We start from the raw sequence: 21826 nt of genomic DNA, 5'->3' as shown, positions 1-21826 counted from the left end.
GCAGAGGGAGCATCCATAGAATAATAAGAGAATGTCAGCTGGACTTTAGGCTTAATTAGAGATCTAGTCAATAATCACTAGGAACAGAATATATACAGATATGTTAGGTTCCTAAGCTCCACATACTCAAACATAATCAGTGTGCTACCCAAGTGACACTTCTGCTCACTAGCCCATACAGTGGTCCCCTCTGTGCTGGGGAATATGGCCGTGCATTTACACCCAATCTTCATCATACAAAACAAGAATACCAATGTTCCCATTACTTACAGGTTAGACAATTATATTTATAAAAACTTTAACCGTGATTCTGTTCTACACAGAATTATTTCAATCCTAATGACTTCGTGCTTACTGACGTTTCATGTATTACTGTACTACTATAATTCCATTTAAAAAAAGTTACATTTGTTGAATTTCATCTCTGATACTGCTCCTGGTACACAATTAAACCCTGATTTGTACGTATACCCTGGAACCAAACACAAGGATGGTGGCTGCTCTAGAAGGGTATTTAACAAAAATGGGTAATTATAATAATAGAAGCCTTACAACAACCAAGAGCTGAAACCACTTATTTGGAGGGACAATGCTGTTCTATTTACACCCTATTTTCCTCTAATTTTACAGTAAAGTTAAGCACTTTAACAGAAAATTAAAATTTTCCGATAAAAATGGACTGTGTAAAAAAACGTGACAAGTATTGAATACATTTTGCAAACCACTGAATGAACCTCAACAGTCCCTGAAACAGCACTCTGTATGAGGAATAAACATGCAATCGCAAAGTGAGCTAAAAAAAACAAAGAATACAAATTAATATTACCCGACGAGGCACTTGTTGTGGTGTCTTAGTTTTATAGTGGACAATAAGGAACCGTTAGAATCGAACCCATTACTAGGAATTGAGCAGACAAAGGATGGCTTTGTGAGCAGCTCCTATTGCTAAGTACACCAGGTACCAGCAGTCTATGCTGGCACCCTTCACCCTACGTGAGAATCTCTCTAACACCTTCTCCTGCACCAGGAGTGCTACGAGCTGTAATTCACTTCAACTTATTCCTCAACTTATCTATGAGCGAGCCAGGAGTCACAGCTACTTGCTGAAGAAAGCCAATGCCCAGCCATGACCCTGCAGGAATGTGGGAGGAGCGGACATACTGGGTTCAGTAGGGAAGATGCCCATCAGACGAGAGAGCAGGGTGTGGACGGCTCGGAGAACCTTGGTGTTCCCGCAAGTCATGCAGGCCGAGATCCCTCGCTGCAGTGGCTTAAAGCTGCTGAGAACGACTGGGTTCTGAAGGACGGTGAGCAGGAAGCTCAGGACCTCCAGGCCCGTGCAGATATTTGCAAAGTTGGCCTGGGTGGGCTGTTCCTAAAACACACGAGAAAGGTGGAAAGGGAACACAAAATTAGGTAAAAGTGGACACGGGAACTCAACGTTCTTCCAAAAAAGGTTCCAACAGTTGAATGTAGATAACACATCGCAGGCACCTCCAGCAGCAAAAGGGTTACAAAAAAACAACCAAAGTGACACTTTCTTGTATTAAAGTGTAATATATGTGTGCATGTGGCAACGGTGCCGTCCCACAGCTAACCAAAAAAGCAACCTTTTGTACCGCAAATCCAATGGTGCCAAAAACAAAGATTTCGCTGTTTTGTTTCTCTGATAATTAACCCCAAATTGCATTGCCTGGGGGTCTCTGAAGGGGGGAGTGTGCCAAAGTGCTTCGCCCACCCTGTCCTTATCAGAAATTCTATTTTGTTTTAAATGAGGCTGCGGTCCCAGTGACTGCAACACCGCCCCTCAATGCGGCTGGGTCCAGTACGCACCTTCCCGCTGAAGGTGCAGCCGCGCCGTACTGCCAGGTTTTTAAAACTGAACGAAATGGAGATTAGAATTTACAACGGAGGCGTGGCCACGCCCCCCGCCGGCGGTTCACCCAATAAGGGCGAACCAGCCGTGTGAGATCATGGCCACGCCCCCGCAAAAACCCCACCACGCCCCCTCCCATCGCAAGCTCCCTCTCTCCCTGGAAGACCGCAGTTAGCGCTGTGCACGCCCCGCCTGCGCATTGGGTACCCGTAATCCTGGTCTCTCACACTGCCTGCGCATTCGGTACCCGTAATCCTGGTCTCTCACACACTGCCTGCGCATTCGGTACCCGTAATCCTGGTCTCTCACACTGCCTGTGCATTGGGTACCCGTAATCCTGGTCTCACACACTGCCTGCGCATTGGGTACCCGTAATCCTGGTCTCTCACACACTGCCTGCGCATTCGGTACCCGTAATCCTGGTCTCTCACACTGCCTGCGCATTGGGTACCCGTAATCCTGGTCTCACACACTGCCTGCGCATTGGGTACCCGTAATCCTGGTCTCACACACTGCCTGCGCATTGGGTACCCGTAATCCTGGTCTCTCACACTGCCTGCGCATTGGATACCAAGCACACTCACCACAGTCATTAGCAGTTTATCAAACCATTGCAGTTTCAGTTCTGATTTGGGCCACATATCAGGACGTAAAGCGGTCTTCAGAAGGGTAACACAGCGACGAGAGAGCAATTCTCCCGGAGAGCCCGCGGTGTTCGCAATGTCATTCACCTACACAAAAACAAACCAAATGTACAACAAAATGTGAGTAACACTGGTCATTTTCCTTTGATACCATCCGTAATGCAAGTCGATTAGCAAAGGCTCAGTGTAGGCTTGTGCTATATGTACGTGTACGTGTGTACGTGTGTACGTGTGTACGTGTGTACGTGAGTGTGTGAGTGTGCGTGCGTGTATATATACACACACACACGTGTGCGTATGTATATATATGTGTGTGTGTGTGTGTGTGTTTATGTGTGTGCATGTGGTAATAGTGGCAAGTCCGGTAAGTTTATTGATATAAGTTTAAAAATAGTACGGCAATCACAGGACTTGCTGCAAAAATAACTCATATTACTGCACAGAGGACAATGTTTCGTTTCTCGTTAGAACCTAATGAGGACCAACCAACACATTAACCTCTGTTCAATAAATATTTGGTCCTTTTGAGTGTCACACCATTGCGCACGCACGCACGCACGCACTTGCAGAATTCGTACCTGACAAGCTATCTTAATGAGAAAATTCACCACTGTATCCGTGTGCGGCTTTTCGATGGCCTTGGAAAGCACAGCCTCTGTTGCTGGAACAGACTGGCTACGTCCAAAAACCTGGGAAACAAATTGTACAAAGAATAGCTGAATTTCAGTGCAAATAAAAAAAAGGATATGGCTAATTTACAGAATAGATCATGAAAACTATTGTTAGATAATGAAGGTGATGCGCTTACGGTGGACATTCCCCCCGCGGTTGTCCTGAAACGTTTCACCTCCTGACTTGCGTCCCCAGCCAGGCTTCTCTTCACACCGCCCGCTGCAGAACTTGCACCTTCTCCACCGCCATTCACGTCCGTGTCAGAATCGGGCTGAAACATGCAGGCAGGCATTTTTATTTATTTATAAAATATTTTACCAGGAAGTAATACATTGAGAGTTACCTCTTGTTTGCAAGTATGTCCTTGGGACACAACAGATGTGTGTGTTAAAGAGCATTGTTTTTTTTCTATAATCAGGGACCTAGGACCCTGGCAAATGTTAATTTTACATCTTATCTTTCTTTGCATATCTCGGGTGGTGACAGCGTATAAATGATTGCAATTGAGTAAGGGGTTAATATGACCTTATCGGAGGTACCTTGCGCAGGTTAAAGTTGAGTTGGCTGGAGTAGCCGTGTGTATTAACCCTGGTTGCATATCTAAAGTCACATGCCCACTTTTGTGCTGTTCGTGACACGTGGTATATGGGGACGGATTTAGGGGAGATATTACTCATTTAAGGGACCTTTGCAGAGGTGAAAAGTGGGGCAGCCTGTGAGCGGAGTATTAACCCTTGTCCTGTATGCAAGTTACGTGTTCACGGGTGTGCCGTATGTGACAAATTTCACATGCAATTTATTTGCTTTGGTGGGAAAAAATAAATAATCCAAAACATTAGCAGAGATGAATGCAACATTTACCTGATCCTTAATTCTCTGCAATTCCCATTTGATGACCACTTCCGCCAAATCTATGGCCAGTTTTCTTTGCTCAATTGTAACACTGGGAGTGAAACCCAGCCGCTGCATTGCGCTGACCATATGCTGAACCAAACTGTGTCGCACTGGATAATAAACCTAGAAACACACATAAGAATTAGGTAAATGAGTGCAAGCACCACCCTGAGAGGAGAACGTGCTGGGACAAACTTCAGCTTTCCATAATCAAGGACAAATAACCCAACAATTGACAGAGGTAAAAGAATTTAGGCTGCAAAGCATTAATACTTTCACCTTGTTAATGCTGTATATTATATGAATATGTATATATCTTATACAAAATGCACACATGTATAACTATGGCTGGGGAACCTAGTAACGCTTACACTTGGATGCTGTAAGCGCCGATGCAGAACATTGCACCCCAACCCTGCCCTCACAGCCATTGACTTGTATGGATCTGGGGGCGACACCCTGTATTGGGGAGGGGGTCCATACGCTGCAGAGAGGGGGGACGCACTGGTACCAAGTGAATCCCCCCCACACGAGAAAAGTGCTACGTATTTTATAACCGTTGTTCATGCAGAACCAGAAGGGCTATTAACCTATGTGCACCATAGTTAAAATGGACATAAATGTAAAACAATACCAGACAATAATGAAGTATGCTAAAAGTTTCACCTGCTGGATTACCATTGTTTAGATACCTACACTAACGATCATTCTTTTGTAGCAGGGAGTAGTTATACTTTTTAATTAGCTTTAGCCAACTATCTACACAGTTATGCATGAAGCAAAATCTGACAGCCAGTGCAGTAAAGTGAAAACATTCCAACATACCTTAAAATGCTGCACTATTAGATGCAAAATATGCACCAGCTGTGGTACGGTGTGTCCTTCCTCTACAATTATTTTGCGTGTCCAGTGAGTCAACATCTGGTGTCCATCCTCCATTCGAGCCGGCACTGCAGGGGTCAGAATGGCCATTGCTTGGCGAACAATGGCTCGTGCCTCCATTGCATGAGCTTTTAGGAGGCTGTGAAAGACCTAGCGAGAAAGGAAATGCAGAACCATTAGCACCTGTAAACCCACACATCGCCTCCACAAATGAATACACGTTAGGCATTAAGGAGAAGATTTTGAAGTGAAACTTCTACGCCGAAGATGGCTCATTGCAAAATCTCATAGGGTGAAATGGAGAGAGTTGCGACTTTCTAAGAGATGGAAGTTGCATACTGCGCATGTGCAGAGTGGGGCTGCAGAAGGGGGGCACACGTTCTCAGCTGCTCTCTCTGCACTTGGCGAACAAATCAGAGATCGGGAGCGTGCGCACGTTCCCCCGTGCCACAGACTTCAGCCTGTCGCTCTCCTGTACACTGCGCAAGTGGCCGGGTTTGTGCGCATGCGCCGGTAATGTAAGGCTCGTGAGCATAAAATTGAATCATATTGCCAGATTTAGAGTTTTTGATCCACGCTCTTGCTTCCTTGACCTTTTTGGTGGTCAGCTCTCCCCTTTTGCAGCTCCTATGCATGGGGGTATTCCCTTCCTCCACAAATTCCACAATGCCCATATGCAAGCATTTTGGATTGCAGGAAAAGTGTGAGTTGTCCTTTTCCCCCGTGCTGTTTGTCAATGAAAGTAAAATGTTACTGCCCCATACTGCAGGCATCTGTGCTTTCTTATCGACATGAGGTTTTTCAAGGAGGAACCACTTCGGAGGATCATGTTCCATCGAGTTGCAGTATAAGTGATATCAGTGTTTATTTGTATTCACTGGGTTTATTGCATGGTTATATTGCACTGTTATATTTACATTAATTGCCTCACGAACACCAGTATGTTTAGTTTACTGATGTGTGTGTGTATGTGTGTATGTGTGTATGTGTGTATGTGTGTATGCGTGTGTGTGTGTGTGTACTAGCCCATAAGCAGTCTTCTACCATAAGACCTTCCAGTGCTGATGCCACCTTACGGGTGATTGCTGTGAATGGGCTGTAACAGACCTTTCCAAACTTTTCATGTTGGTGACACACTTTTTAGACATGCATCGTTTCGCGACACAATACATCTGTTTTACTAGCAAACCAGAGGTTAAACTAACCCCTTATAAGAGATACGGACACATACTGTACATAAATTGTAATAACAAAATGTATGGGGACACAACATATCTCATGAAAACCTTTCATTTATATTTTTAAAAATATATGATTTGTAAGATAACATACATTTTCAAAATTGTTGTCATTTACGAGTGACAGAGAGAGAGGGTGAGAGAGAGGCTGGATGTCTGTATACACACACACAAACGGGGATCGGACCCACGGGGGGCCAATCCGGAGCAGGGGGGCCAAATCGGACTAGGGGGGGGAGTTGTGGGCATGGAGCTATATTTACCTTACTCGCTCCATGCAGGAAAAGGCGCCTCCTTAATGTGCAGCTCGGATAGAGATTGGCTGCGCACCAACCAGTCAGGTAGGGGGATTTTTATTTATTTATTTTCCCCCAGCACGCGCATGTCACCCTGTGGTGACCAGTTTTGTCTAGGGGACGGCGCATGGCCCAGCAAACCCCCTGTTGGGGCCCTAACCGCCCGCGCCCCCCCTAAATAAACATGCTCCCCCCAGTGGTTTCTTGTTACGTTCGCGTGACACACCTACACACTGCAGCCGACACACAAACGTGTCGCGACACACAGCTTGGAAAGCTCTGGGCTATAAGGTACCTTCTAGCAACAAAAGAGGTCTTGGGGCAGAGACGGCTTAGTAAATACGGCCCCATGTCTCAAGTCCCCAACCTAGAAACACCAAAAAAAGATGCTCAGAGACTACCACTGATAGCACATCAGGAGATCAACTCGTAGGCCTACTCCGACAGTCACCATGAAAAGCTTTAGAATGGGTTGCAGCGTCTTTGCCAGCAATGGGTTAAAGGCGTTTTGCAATGTATACGGCAAGCCAAAGTGTATTGGTCTGTAGATGAGCATGTGCTGTACCTGTAGGACAATCTTTTTATGGATAGCAAACTTTGCAATGATGTGAGCCAGAAGTAGGTGGCCACTGTATTTGCAAGCTGGATCCACACAAGCCTTGGAAAGCAGACAGGGCCAAGCAAAGGTCATCAGGCGCCGCAGTTTGCTATTTCGGTTCTTGTTATTGTCGTGGATGTGATGCGGGGCGTGTTCCACCAGGAGAGTAGCAAATTGCAAGAGGTAGATTCGGAGTGAATCCAGCATGTCCGTCTGCTTCTCTGGGTCCAGCACCTAAAGACCGGGAGGAAAAGAGCAAACCATACTGAAACAAGGTAGTGTTTGGGTCTCGGATTCACCATCCGTGCTACACGAAAACACGAGCTGTTTGGAAGAATGTGAATGGTCAATAGATAAATCGCCGTGTGTTCACTTCTAGATCACAATAATTCATTTCAGGATAAAATAGCTTGTAAGGTTATTATTGGGTCGGTATTGCTCTATTAACAGAAGCGCACGTCTAATTAATTTGCTACCTTGGCTATGAATACACTAGTGATGCTCTCTTGATTTGGTCCCTTGATTATGAATATACTAGTGATGATCTCTTGATTTGGACCTTGGTTATGAATACACACTAGTGATGCTCTCTTGATTTGGTCCCTTGGCTATGAATACACTAGTGATGCTCTCTTGATTTGGTCCCTTGGCTATGAATACACTAGTGATGCTCTCTTGATTTGGTCCCTTGGCTATGAATACACTAGTGATGCTCTCTTGATTTGGTCCCTTGGTTATGAATACACTAGTGATGCTCTCTTGATTTGGTCCCTTGGTTATGAATACACTAGTGATGCTCTCTTGATTTGGTCCCTTGGTTATGAATACACTAGTGATGCTCTCTTGATTTGGTCCCTTGGTTATGAATACACTAGTGATGCTCTCTTGATTTGGTCCCTTGGTTATGAATACACTAGTGATGCTCTCTTGATTTGGTCCCTTGGCTATGAATACACTAGTGATGCTCTCTTGATTTGGTCCCTTGGTTATGAATACACTAGTGATGCTCTCTTGATTTGGTCCCTTGGTTATGAATACACTAGTGATGCTCTCTTGATTTGGTCCCTTGGTTATGAATACACTAGTGGTGTTCTCTTGATTTGGTCCCTTGGTTATGAATACACTAGTGATGTTCTCTTGATTTGGTCCCTTGGTTATGAATACACTAGTGATGTTCTCTTGATTTGGTCCCTTGGTTATGAATACACTAGTGATGCTCTCTTGATTTGGTCCCTTGGTTATGAATACACTAGTGATGTTCTCTTGATTTGGTCCCTTGGTTATGGATACACTAGTGATGTTCTCTTGATTTGCTACCTTGGTTATGAATACACTAGTGATGCTCTCTTGATTTGGTCCCTTGGTTATGAATACACTAGTGATGCTCTCTTGATTTGGTCCCTTGGTTATGAATACACTAGTGATGCTCTCTTGATTTGGTCCCTTGATTATGAATATACTAATGATGATCTCTTGATTTGGACCTTGGTTATGAATACACACTAGTGATGCTCTCTTGATTTGGTCCCTTGGCTATGAATACACTAGTGATGCTCTCTTGATTTGGTCCCTTGGCTATGAATACACTAGTGATGCTCTCTTGATTTGGTCCCTTGGCTATGAATACACTAGTGATGCTCTCTTGATTTGGTCCCTTGGCTATGAATACACTAGTGATGCTCTCTTGATTTGGTCCCTTGGTTATGAATACACTAGTGATGCTCTCTTGATTTGGTCCCTTGGTTATGAATACACTAGTGATGCTCTCTTGATTTGGTCCCTTGGTTATGAATACACTAGTGATGCTCTCTTGATTTGGTCCCTTGGTTATGAATACACTAGTGATGTTCTCTTGATTTGGTCCCTTGGTTATGAATACACTAGTGATGCTCTCTTGATTTGGTCCCTTGGTTATGAATACACTAGTGATGTTCTCTTGATTTGGTCCCTTGGTTATGGATACACTAGTGATGTTCTCTTGATTTGCTACCTTGGTTATGAATACACTAGTGATGCTCTCTTGATTTGGTCCCTTGGTTATGAATACACTAGTGATGCTCTCTTGATTTGGTCCCTTGGTTATGAATACACTAGTGATGTTCTCTTGATTTGGTCCCTTGGTTATGAATACACTAGTGATGTTCTCTTGATTTGGTCCCTTGGTTATGAATACACTAGTGATGCTCTCTTGATTTGGTCCCTTGGTTATGAATACACTAGTGATGTTCTCTTGATTTGGTCCCTTGGTTATGGATACACTAGTGATGTTCTCTTGATTTGCTACCTTGGTTATGAATACACTAGTGATGCTCTCTTGATTTGGTCCCTTGGTTATGAATACACTAGTGATGCTCTCTTGATTTGGTCCCTTGGTTATGAATACACTAGTGATGCTCTCTTGATTTGGTCCCTTGGTTATGGATACACTAGTGATGTTCTCTTGATTTGGTCCCTTGGCTATGAATACACTAGTGATGCTCTCTTGATTTGGTCCCTTGGTTATGAATACACTAGTGATGCTCTCTTGATTTGGTCCCTTGGTTATGAATACACTAGTGATGCTCTCTTGATTTGGTCCCTTGGTTATGAATACACTAGTGATGCTCTCTTGATTTGGTCCCTTGGTTATGAATACACTAGTGATGCTCTCTTGATTTGGTCCCTTGGTTATGAATACACTAGTGATGCTCTCTTGATTTGGTACCTTGGTTATGGATACACTAGTGATGTTCTCTTGATTTGCTACCTTGGTTATGAATACACTAGTGATGTTCTCTTGATTTGCTACCTTGGTTATGGATACACTAGCGATGCTCTCTTGATTTGGTCCCTTGGCTATGAATACACTAGTGATGCTCTCTTGATTTGGTCCCTTGGCTATGAATACACTAGTGATGCTCTCTTGATTTGGTCCCTTGGTTATGAATACACTAGTGATGCTCTCTTGATTTGGTCCCTTGGCTATGAATACACTAATGATGCTCTCTTGATTTGGTACCTTGGTTATGAATACACTAGTGATGCTCTCTTGATTGTCTCCCTCTGGATTCGGTGGTCCCAAAAGCTGCTCCCCCTCATTTTTTTCAAAGCTGTACAAAAATGCTGGGTTCAGAATATGCTGAAGGACCTACAAGTAGAAAAAAGGAACAAACAGCAACTATCAATAAAAGTTTCTCTGCATAGAATAGCAAAATGGAACGAGCTGGTCAACCGACATATGTAACAGCCATTTGAACTACAATCAGCCAAACCTGCCTTGAAAACTGTTTAAACATTTTTACAGGAAAAGAACGCTAGGTGGTCTATCCTGCAGGGTTATTACAGCACTAATCTGTGCGCATGCAAGATACTACATTTTCAAAATAAAAAACTTGCAGCAAAAAAAAAAAAAAAAGTGTGTGTACGTGTACACGTGCGTGTGAGATATATATATATATATATATATATATATATATATATATATATATATATATATATATATATATATATATATACACTTAGTTCAGTTATGGTGGGTAAAAAAAGTGACAAAAACCCTCCACAGCAAGCATATAGCAAATGGAAATATTACTGTATGCTCATTTGCATGTCTTAGACAGGTCTGCAACCCCGCCTTTCACCATTATCACCCAGCACTTCCACCGCAGCAAGGGATTCTGGGAAATTACATGCAAATGAGCACACAGTAACTTAACCAAGTATGGAAAACCTATCCTTGCTTCATTTTTGCAAAGCCAGTATAACCAACCCCACACTGATGAGACCCATTAAGGTCGAAACGGCTGTCTGTGGGTGGATTTACTGGCTTTGCATCTTAACCCTGACTGTGCTCAAAGCTGTAACCATGCAGCAAGCTTAAGCCTATAGGGAACCACGTTGAATGGTTGTGAAGCAAAAGGTGGCACTGTGTGCTCATTTGCATGTCATTTCCCAGAATCCCTTGCTGCAGAGGAAGCGCTGTGTGCTGGGTGATAATGGGGAAAGGCGGGGTTGCAGACCTGTCTAAGACATGCAAATGAGCATACAGTAATATTTTTGCTATAATATATATATATAATTTTTTTTTTACATGCCAACTAATCAGCTGAAAGTTACAAAGAACATTCACATATCCTCTACACAATTAACTACAAGAAAGACGTAAGCTATTATACCCTCCATTTAAATCAATGCATATAAAGACTCTCTGCTCTGATCTTAATATAACAAACGAAGTCACCTTTGCTTTAAGTTCATCCCCAAAATTGGGATCGCTGAATTCCACAAAGCGGAAGAAGAGTGCCCGTTTCTGCACGATGTTATAATTCTTGGGAATCTCTTCCTCCATGTATTCCTTTAAGAAAGTCATATTGCAGAGGAAACGGCCGGCGAAGGCTCGGAGCAACTGGAAGATCAATTCAATATCCCCATAATTGCGCCTGTAAAAGGAAAAGGGGGAGCGCGATACATTAAAGAAGAAACAACCCCAATACTTTCCTTCAAGAGCAATGGCACAATATTGTCTTCTTACTTGCAGTAGTTTAGCAGACAGAACGCCAGCAGCTTGGGCTCCTTCCAGTTTGTTGCAGCCACGTTATCCTTCCGATGTCGATCTTGGAACGCTTCGCTCACCCACACCCGTCGTAAGTGACTTACCAGGGAATGCTGGTTTGCCAGCCAGTTTTCATCATTCTTAACTATAATGCTGATAATCTACAGAGGAAGGCAAAAAAATCCAAAATGTAGCTCTAAATTACACGTGGTAGCGAGGCGAGGAGACGCTACTTTACCGCTGAAGACAAACAGTTTCTCTATAAGGGGGTTTTGTTGAAACAAGCTGCAAATAACTAATTGAAGTTACATATGGGTTCTACAACCCCACCACAGTCCCTATCACAGCAGAGGTGAGGGGCTAATACAACAAAACGGGGATTCTAATATGCATGGGATAGACACAAACGCAACCTAAATATGGAAACCAGGTAGGAATCCAATAGAGGTTGTACAAGGGCAGACGTGCCTACAAGTTGCTGTCTCCCATTCATTTATCTTATCCAGAAATAATGTTTGCTACTTCAATAGAAAGCCAAACGTGTAAGTAGCTTTGGGTTGTTTAGGTTACCTTAATAGCCTGGAACTGTAGATCAAGGCGCATTGTGCTGGTACTGGTGCTGGGGGAGCCCGGCCTGACAGCAGTTTGTGTAACACCGGGTAACAGTAGCGTGATGAAACGGTTCGGGTTGGCAGCCAGCACATCACGTAATGGTTTGGCGTCCTTATGTTTTAAAAAGCTCTACAGAAAAGAATATACAAAGAAATGAGGCACAACGTCACCCAGATAACAACTAATGGAAGAATGATAAAAACAGCAGACCCTGCGTCTTATAACATTTGTAATGGATAACCCAAAATGAATCTCTACGAAAAGGACTCTGAGGATTATTTATAGATACACAGATCCAGATTTACAAAGTAGTCCCAATTCATTTGAATGGGCTGGAAGGTGCTTTACAGAATAGCACTGCTTAGTAAATATGGCCCACAGTTGTAGTTGCAGAACTAACAAGAGACATATCGGAGTATTACCATAAACATGCGACTCCACTGCGGATCATTCAGGGTGGCTTCCATCATGAACAGCTCAACAGTCTGAGATGGGTGGCGAGTCAGAAACTTTATCAAGGGCTCTCGGAACGGACTCCCGGCCTGTGAAATCCAAGTATTGTTTGTTTACAGGACATCTAAATTCCTAACTAGATAACTGCATGTGACCTTCACCATTGCAATGTACCACCCTTAAGAGAAAGGATCACCTCAATTAACATGGCTCGTTCGGTCTTCATCACAACTTCCAGCAAAGGCTTCACCAGAGTCTGAGGAGCAGCAGGAATTAGGTGGAATAGATTTATAATTGCAGAACAAATCTTCATTTCCTGTTTGTAGGGCAAAAGAAAAAAAGAAACCAATGTTATCTTCAAGTTGTGCATTGCCTACAAAGTCATAGGCAACCCTGTGAAAGTATGAAACCATTGCACTCCACATTAAGTGTTTAATATATTAATGTTTGGCGTGTATGGTGGTTGCATATGAACCATCTTCATCTTCTGGCTGGTAGAGGGAAAAATAAATCCAACCACCTAATAAGTCTGATGGCTTTGCCAGACGTTTCACAAAGTTTAACTGTATACCACAATATTTCTGCTCTTAATGCAAAATCCTTCACAGTAAGATCACAAAATACATTATACTTGAGTTGGGCTTTCATAAATCATCTTGCTTATGCAGGGGCAGGAAGATATATTTTCTACTGGAAAGAATTGCTTCTGTTAAACGTCTCCAGCACTGCAGGCGTTTAATATTATCTGGGCAACAGTGTGAAAAGAAAACCCCATTCCCAGAGCCAAAGTGAAAAATGGAGATCTGAAATGACATGGCACAATGTTTCCCTGGAGTATGAGAAGAGTCTGCGTTTGTGTAAAAGGTTCGCTTTCCCATCAAGCATAAACACAAATGGGATTCTGTGCCACATAGCATTTCAGCATTCAGAATAATAACCTGGTTACATCAGAACATATTAAAATGTGTCATTCCAGCGCTGATTCATATGGAATCTAAAAGCACTCACAGTACAAAACATGCCATGCAACCTCTCACAGCTACTTGTCGAATACAACGTCTGCCACAAACAAATATTGTATGATTGTACACAGCGCGTGAAGACATGAAAGCAGTCGGTCTCTTAACACAACACATTACAGCTAACGAGGAACAGCAGAGAGAGGGGAAACACTGTGACAACACAAAGTCTCAATATCTCCAATTCTCACCTCTACCCCTTCCATGGCAGGCTGGACCAAAACAAAGATTACGGTAAGAATATAAGGGGGAAAAGGTCAAAAGTGATGTATAAATTACATGTATTATTATTTTTGTTATACTTAGGGGCTTAATCTATTTAGTCCAAAACAGCGGTGCAGGCCGAAAATCCCCAGATTATAATGGGGATTGTCGGACCAAAAAAACAGCCACTTCAGACTTTATAGAATAGAGTCCTTATAGTCTTTATAGTATCCGATTCTGATTCCTACCCACTTGTTATTCAAGCCAAGACGAAGAAATGGATCATATTTCAGTAGACAAAGTCCTTGTGTAAGGATATGTCCACACACGGAAATGAAACAACCCATTACATTTTGCACAGTGAAACTACGCGAAGGTCACACCAACACGGAGGAGGATATGAAGCATTTCATTTGTGTATATGCAATATCTCAGCCTAGTATACAGCAGAACAAGAAATGCGCTCAGTAAAATCCCAGTGTCACTGAATATGATGGTACACAGCCCTGCTGGTGCAGCCCAGCTGGTTTACAAAACGGATCATGTACTTAGATTCTGCTTTTAGATGTCAGTCACAATAATTCCTTTGATTATTAATGTATTATGCGATTAAACATGGTAAAACATTTTTGGCAAACTCCACATCCATGAAACACCACGCAGAACTATCAGGTTTAACAATTGACCAGGTATGACCTGCATTTTTGGCGAGATGAGCCCAAAACAAGGTCTTCTAGCCCAAGGGTTCCCAACTTCGGTCCTCAAAACCCCCCAGCGGGTCATTAAGGATATCCCTGCTTCAGCACAGCTCAGTCAGAATGGCTGTGCCACTGATTGAGTCACATGTGCTGAAGCTGGGATATCCTTAATACCGAACCTGTTGGGGAGTTTTGAGGAGATGGAGCTGGGAACCGCTGCTCTAACACATCAGGACACTATGCCTTGTCACAAAATATAACACTCAAATAAAATGGCTGCAGCTGTGTGTGCCTTGTTACTATAAAGCAGCAATCCTCCCGTCTTACTCTTCCAAGCATTGGAACCGGGTCCAGAACCGAACGGCTTTATTTTCAGTTACTGGGACCTCCTCAGTTCCTGAGATACTTACTGGTGAAATTTCCAGTTTAAATGTCCCCCCAGGGAAAACAAAATGGCGGCCAAATCTTGGACCAATAGAAAGCCGCATCATCATCAGTTGCAGCTTCCTTTTGGACAGGAACTTCACCAGTAAGAATCTCAGAAAACCGGGGGCCCTGGAGCTGAAAATAGTGCGGTTCAGCTCCATAGGACCCCCGCTTCCCATCCTGTATAACAAATAATTAGTGAGCTCGTTAGGGGAGCTTGCTGCTTTATGAATGACAGCTGGCATGGTTTTGTTTTGTTTCAGCTGAGCGCCCCCTACGGTCAGCCCAGGTAAGTGTACAGGCAATCTAGGCTACCACAGTGAGATGCGAGGTTACAGGAGAACAGGGATAGGGAGAAACCCCAATATCTAAAGAGAGGAATCGTACATCCTGGTTATAAACATTAAGAACACAAAACATGAAAAAGATTGAGAAATCCCCGGTGTTCACCCTTTCTGCAATGATATACTGGTGTATATCAGGAATATTTATTTTACATCACACTGCTTCTCTAAAAAAAAAGGTTCTAACAAAAAATGGTAAAAAAAAAAAAAAATATTAGATAATTCTACTTCTAAAATCCCAACTTGCTTTGATAATATCCTAGCACTGAAGTCATTCTTTATCATTGCGCACGGCCCAAACAGAAACGCATGCAACTACATAATACGCCATGCCAGGCTTCAGAAAGTAACGCCGTAACAGGGCAGGAAATAAGATTTTTCAGACAGCCGAGCAGTTCTATATCACGCCAGGTTGGTTTTCGACCAGCTATTTCCCATCTCCCTAAAATCAAATGTAACATTTGTTCTCACATGTTACTGGGAGGTAACGCGTCAGTTTAGCCAGAGGCCATTACTTGGCCAGCAGATAGCAGTCCGCCATTTCACGCCCTGCCATATAACATCGTTAAGCAAACTCTTATTAACCCCTTCAGTGCCCTACGGACATCATAGCGTATGTTATGAAAGGTTGCACCCTGTAGGAACACAGTCATGGGGGTTTACCCGTTACTAGGGGGCGTTCGCAGTCAGAGGGCTGAGCACAAACCTTGTTTACATCGCCAGAAGGAAGCTATTGTGTGATGGATGGGCCCTGCCCACAGGGTAAAGAGTTGGAAGCCTTAAATAAAAACGTTCTACACACTTAAAGAAGTGGTGCCGGTTTGTAGACTAAACAGAATTTCCCTAAGCATCTGGCCCATATATGCAGATTATTCAGCCTGCTGAATTCGCCTTGAAGTCAGGTTCAAGGGACAGTGCCAACTCTGAGCCCTTTAAAGATCTACATATATTAGGGTTGCCCACAATCCTTGGCAACTTGACTCATATTGGCATTCGCTGCCGGAAACCACACGGCAATTGTTCTAAATCTGTATTGCACAAAACATTTAAAAACCAGTAAGAAAACCTTGAAGAACTCGCTGAAAAGAGCCAGTACAAAATACATTATTATTTTTATTTGACTCCAGGCAGACTTATTTCAGTATTACTTATCACGAGGTAATAAACCACCACCTGGATTGCAAATAAGGCACTAAGCATTAAAAACAAAAAACCCTCATGATTTACACTTACATTTCCATCGCTTCTTTGGCCGCCTTTGTGTGTAATAACTACCACTTCCATCCATTTCCGCAGGTGTTGCTGTTGATAGAACATTTGTACAGATCAGGATGCTGCGCAAATATCAGTTTCATTCAGAAAAAGTATAATGATCCTGGCACTCTCCTCGTGTAACTAAAACAGGCTTTAAACACAACATTTCTGCCAAAAGAAGCCATTAATCTCCCAGAGGTCTCTACTGCTGCTGTGCGCAGCGAGAATGCAGCAGAAATACAATGTCACAAACACATTGCTCATTTAACCGTTCTATTTAAAGAAATGCTAACTTTTTTGCGCAACATATAACAAAGACGACGTACAGCAGGCAGATATTAAATGGATAGGATATATTAAATATACTAGCCACAAGGCAGAATAAATATGACTTCAGATATAATCTGTGAAATACATTATTAAATATATACACAACATAAAAAGAACCGTAAAGTTGTTTTTATTTTTCTTACTTTCTTACTTATTTTCCAGGCTTATGCCTCCAATACTGAAACGTGTGGCTGTAATCTTACCATCATCTGATCGCAGAATTTGTCATTGAAGGAGTTTGGGAAAAGCCGCGTAACGGAGGTCAGGCGGTTAACGACATTAAGTGTCAGGCTGCGATAATCTCCCAGCATCATCAGCAGAGGCCTCATGTGTGTGTGGATTTGGTCAACTTCTATGGTAGCACCTTCCAAAAACTGCAAGTGTTCAATAAAATAAAGAATCTGTTAGTCACCTGAAAGAGGCAGCACATGCTAAACACATCCGAGATAAGAGCATGTCAGGCACAGAATGTGTGTAGGTAAGCTTTTATTGTACAGGGCCATCCATGTACACAGCACTTCACAGCAGTGATACACGGGACAATAATAGGAGACATAATGGGAATAAGTACCGCAGACATAACAGTAAAGACTAGGAAAAGGCTGTCCTTCCCCGAAGAGCTTACAAGCCAAGCGGTAAGTAGGAAGAATTAACAGAAATAGCAGGGGGGAGAGTGGTATGTTATATTTAAACTTAAGAGTGGAAATAAACGACTTTATACCATGACAGCAGAAAAAGTCAGAAATCTAGGCCAACTAATTCCTATCACATACTGTACATTCATCTATTTTCAACAGGTTTCATGTTCACTAAACGGATCATGAACACCTTCCATGTTTTCGGTGACTTGGCCCTGGTTGAGGAATTTATCAGGCAAACGTTATACTTAATCTCCTTTACATGTGAACAGCACTTTAAAGTGGCTCTCCCTCTTAGGGAGTGGGGGTTATTTACATTATTTTGACTATGTTTGAAGCAGAGGATCTCTGGAGCTGAATCGTGCCGATTTCAGCCCCGGGGACCCCCTGCTTCCCGAGATCCTTACATCGGAAAGCGATGTCAGTAGTAGCTCCGGCTGTTAAAAGGACCCTTGAGCCAATAGGAAGCCGCGACATCATCTCTTGTGGCTTCCTATCAGCCCGCGTGACATGGGACCTTTAGAAAGAAGCGAGATACTGGCATCAACTTCACATGTAAGTATCTCATGGAGCAGGGGGTCCCGGAACTGAAATTATCGTGGTTCAGCCCCGGAGACTACCTACTTTTCACCTGGGGGAGTAGGCGGGGAGGGGGATTTAGGCAAAGCTCCTTTACCTCTGCGTATTCCCTGACTTGAAAAGAAATTGCAGAATTGCAATAGGGACTTGAGTAGGTTATTTCTATGGCTGAAATCCAGATCATTCAGTGTTCTCCCCCCGGCTTCACTGTGAGAACCTTTGCCCGGTGTTTTTGTGTCTCATCTAGAATGGTTTTTGGAGATGAAACTTTTTAAACACCAAGTCGGTGAGACGACTCAGAGAACATGGTCGTGTCATGAAGTTGAAGGACCCTTGTGAGCGCTACTTGCCTTCCTCATGCATGCTTCGCCTGCTTCTTGGAGTTCATTGTTTGTAGAATTCAGCGCTTTGAAGAGGGCAGCGATGATTTTCTCTCTCGACTGCGGCAAATAGTTGCAAGCTGCTAAGGCATCTGCAATTCACGTCACAATAGGTCATTGAAATATTCAGACTAGAAGCATGCCCCTACTTTACTTCTAACCAGCAACAAAACTCAGAGGCGCTGTTCCTGAAAATATGGCAGGCTGAGCAAGGGACTGTAAATAGGGGCATCATTAACTTTGAGCGCAGTCACTGACCTCCAAATCCTGCTGTGGTGGTGTATAACGCAACAGTTACATCATAGGCCGACTAGGGGGGGGGGGTTGGCAACGTCTCCCCAAATATTAAAAGGCTACGGGGGGAGGTGGGGGAAGAGAGATATCCTAGGAAAAGTTTGTTCAAGGAGGTGTCAGAAGCATGAAACACCCCAGTTCGGACTTACTCAGAGCGGCAATTCTCAGCGGCACGAGAGAGGAAAGACTTTTGTAGCATGGAAGCTTCATTAGTGTCGCATCTTCAGCCTCACATAGATTTAAGAGCTGTGAAATAAAAGTGGGGCATATTGTTAAGAAATTCCTCTTCATGCTAGTGAGGATTCATACACAGGGCCTACTCAAGTCCCCCACCATACACACATCTTAACTAGTTAAAAAACAAATCTCTTGGTGCCTTTCCAACACAGTTTTTGTTTTTATTTAGAGCTGAAGCTTCGTGCAAGAGGAGATTTAAGCATCTAACAAAATCATGATTTTCAAAATGCTTGAATGTAAATACGAACATTATACGCGTTACACATCATATAAGCTTCTGGGGGTGCGGAAGAGTGCGGCTTGAAGCACATTGGTCTTTGGTAGCAGTTCTGTTATAGGTAATGACACCGGATTTCTAAATCTTAGTCACCCACCCATTCAAAGAAAAAGCGCTCAAACATAACTTGAGAATTTAAGAAGAAGAAAAAATGAGTCTAACCTACTGATGCAAGATAATACCATGAGAAACCTGCTCATCGCTTGCGTTTCCCAAACATAAATGCATAATGTGTCATCAACCTATGGATAAGCGGGAACTGAAATACCTCGGAATAAAAAACCTTGTGCTCCATAACATTGAGATCCATTGTAAACAGCCTGGGCTGCAGAGTTGTGCAGAAAGTATTTCCTTCCATCAGCCCAATCTGGGCATTAGCCGGCTGATGTCGGAGTAAATGCTTCTTGGGTGGAACCATGTCTTGTAAGACCTGAAAGGAAACATTGATAAGCCATAAACAAGGGTGCGAATGCTCCATTATGTCTTACTATTCTGGGCCATCTCGGTAGACATGGTGAGTGGTGTGCAAGGCAAGAATACTGGATCAGAACAAAAACACATAATCCATGGTGTTGCAGAAGTAGATCGAACACTTAAATGGTAAACTGGGAAGTAAATGAGGACCGTGTCTCACCTCTTTGTGAGGCTCCATGATCACAGTAACACCTTTTCCGGTCACCTGGGCCAGCACTTGTAATGAATGCATGGCTTGCTTTCGCACAGTGGAATTGGGAGATGTCACCTCCCGTACCAAGTCATGTGTAACATGGTGGAAGGACTTCTCCTGGGCAGCCAGAATCTCTTCGGTTTTTTCTTCATCTTTCAGTGGTGTTGCACATCTTATTAATAGCTGCTCCAGAGTAGTCTTTGCCATTGCAACGGCTCCATTAGAAACCTACATATATAGTTGCAATACAGGTTAGACACCCTGACATTCTGGAAGCTTAGATATAGTATATTGTGTTATAGTTTGTACACGTACACACACACACACACACACACACACACACAGGTATCTATGTATACGTCTACACACAATGATAAACACCTCCCCCCTACAAGTCATTTTTAGCTTTTTGGATGGTTAGATGTCTAAAGAATGCTGGTGCCATCATAACAAGCATTTCTTTTTCAGACAAAATTACCTATTGACTTCACTGCGAAGTATCCGCTTGAGCACAAAGCCCCTAAGTTGTATTTGTCGAAGCTGGGTCCATGTGACAGATATAAATTGACAACAATACAAGGCTGTGCAAAAACTCAAGCATCAATGTATTCAGAATAAGCAATCGCCCACATTTAAATTAATGCAAATTGATGCAGATCAAAAACTAAACTCATCCAAACTGGTGCTCGCTGCTACGCAACAACGGTGTCCTCTGCGTGCATTCCCCAAACACAATAATCCGACTGCTTTGAAGGACTATACAAGTATGTATCCCATTCACGAGCTGAAAACCTTCATATATTAAATACCTCTCCAGTCAGGTCCATCATGACGAAAAGAAGCGCTTTAAGGAACGTTTGTTGATTCTGAAGAACCCAAATGAGAGGTAGACGTTCCATCAGGAACTTGATGGACACCACGCCCCCTAGTTTTGCATACCATGCCTGCTCATAACAGCAGGCACATAACCGCTCCACAATGTAAGAAAACAACGGAAGCTGACATGCCTAGAAAAGAAAAAAAAACACATTTAATATTAATATAGAATAGTACTCTCATATGTGGGCAATTCAATGCACAATGCTCATTTTTTTTTAAGATTATAAAAGGATAATTATAAAGTTGCAGTTCCAGAACCAACACCTAATATGCAAGAAAGGCCAATTAAAAAAAGGAACATAAGGAACAACCCGGTCAGGGGGGATTTTCAGAGGGATTTCCTCCCCTAGAACGCAAGGACAGACCTGCGATGCAGGGCCGGCCATGTGGGACCAGCCCTGACGACTCCTACGAGAGAGAGGAGTACACCTGTAATTGGTCCTTTTTTTACTCAATGCAGCACTTAAATCATAGTTCAAGGGAATAAATGCTACCTCTAGTTTATCAACCGTAGACAATATTCTTGAGACCCATAGGCCCTTCAGAGAGACCAGGAAGCTAAAGCAAAGAATATACAAGTAGGGTCATTACCCTTTCCTTTGACCCCAGAATAATGCTGGCAACATCAAATATTACAGCCAGGGCCACTTCTCCTATCTTGCAGAGTTCTTTCTCTTCGTACGCCATGCAAATCGCTATGGCGTCAATGAGCACCAAGGGATCCATCCCCTTCGATCCATTCTCTTCGCTATGAAACATGGCCGTGCTTGGCTGACTTCCCACCTGGTAACACTGCAGCAGGAATGGTCCTGGAGGCAAGGAATACAAATCTATCACATTTAGATCAATGGAACAACTACATTAAGAGCGAGTACTTAAAGAAAATCTTTTTAAAGAACCTCAT

At 43.1% G+C, this 21826-nt stretch overlaps 1 protein-coding gene across 2 annotated transcripts in view; it reads right to left on the bottom strand.

Annotated features, from left to right (window-relative positions):
- Window positions 1-21826, bottom strand: part of TRRAP (transformation/transcription domain associated protein) — a 127917-nt gene that overhangs the window by 67229 nt on the left and 38862 nt on the right. The window contains exons 24-45 of one of the 2 annotated variants that reach the window (XM_075565475.1): window positions 21514-21731; window positions 20853-21050; window positions 20011-20271; window positions 19645-19806; window positions 19012-19108; window positions 18539-18660; window positions 17175-17345; window positions 16621-16689; window positions 13907-13927; window positions 12893-13012; window positions 12666-12785; window positions 12202-12372; window positions 11611-11792; window positions 11320-11518; window positions 10099-10227; window positions 7068-7334; window positions 4912-5118; window positions 4054-4209; window positions 3329-3463; window positions 3099-3209; window positions 2461-2607; window positions 1162-1375 (exon numbers count right to left, since the gene is read on the bottom strand). In XM_075565475.1, the coding sequence (XP_075421590.1) occupies window positions 1162-1375; window positions 2461-2607; window positions 3099-3209; window positions 3329-3463; window positions 4054-4209; window positions 4912-5118; window positions 7068-7334; window positions 10099-10227; window positions 11320-11518; window positions 11611-11792; window positions 12202-12372; window positions 12666-12785; window positions 12893-13012; window positions 13907-13927; window positions 16621-16689; window positions 17175-17345; window positions 18539-18660; window positions 19012-19108; window positions 19645-19806; window positions 20011-20271; window positions 20853-21050; window positions 21514-21731 (3477 nt within the window). The remainder of the gene's footprint in view (window positions 1-1161; window positions 1376-2460; window positions 2608-3098; window positions 3210-3328; window positions 3464-4053; window positions 4210-4911; window positions 5119-7067; window positions 7335-10098; window positions 10228-11319; window positions 11519-11610; window positions 11793-12201; window positions 12373-12665; window positions 12786-12892; window positions 13013-13906; window positions 13928-16620; window positions 16690-17174; window positions 17346-18538; window positions 18661-19011; window positions 19109-19644; window positions 19807-20010; window positions 20272-20852; window positions 21051-21513; window positions 21732-21826) is intronic. The other variant, XM_075565476.1, reaches the window with a different exon arrangement.

This window comes from Ascaphus truei, chromosome 11 (genome assembly GCF_040206685.1).
Source record: "Ascaphus truei isolate aAscTru1 chromosome 11, aAscTru1.hap1, whole genome shotgun sequence".
Lineage (NCBI taxonomy): Eukaryota > Metazoa > Chordata > Amphibia > Anura > Ascaphidae > Ascaphus > Ascaphus truei.
The sequence above is the reverse complement of the archived record's forward strand: the minus strand, read 5'-3'. Positions and strand labels throughout refer to the sequence as shown.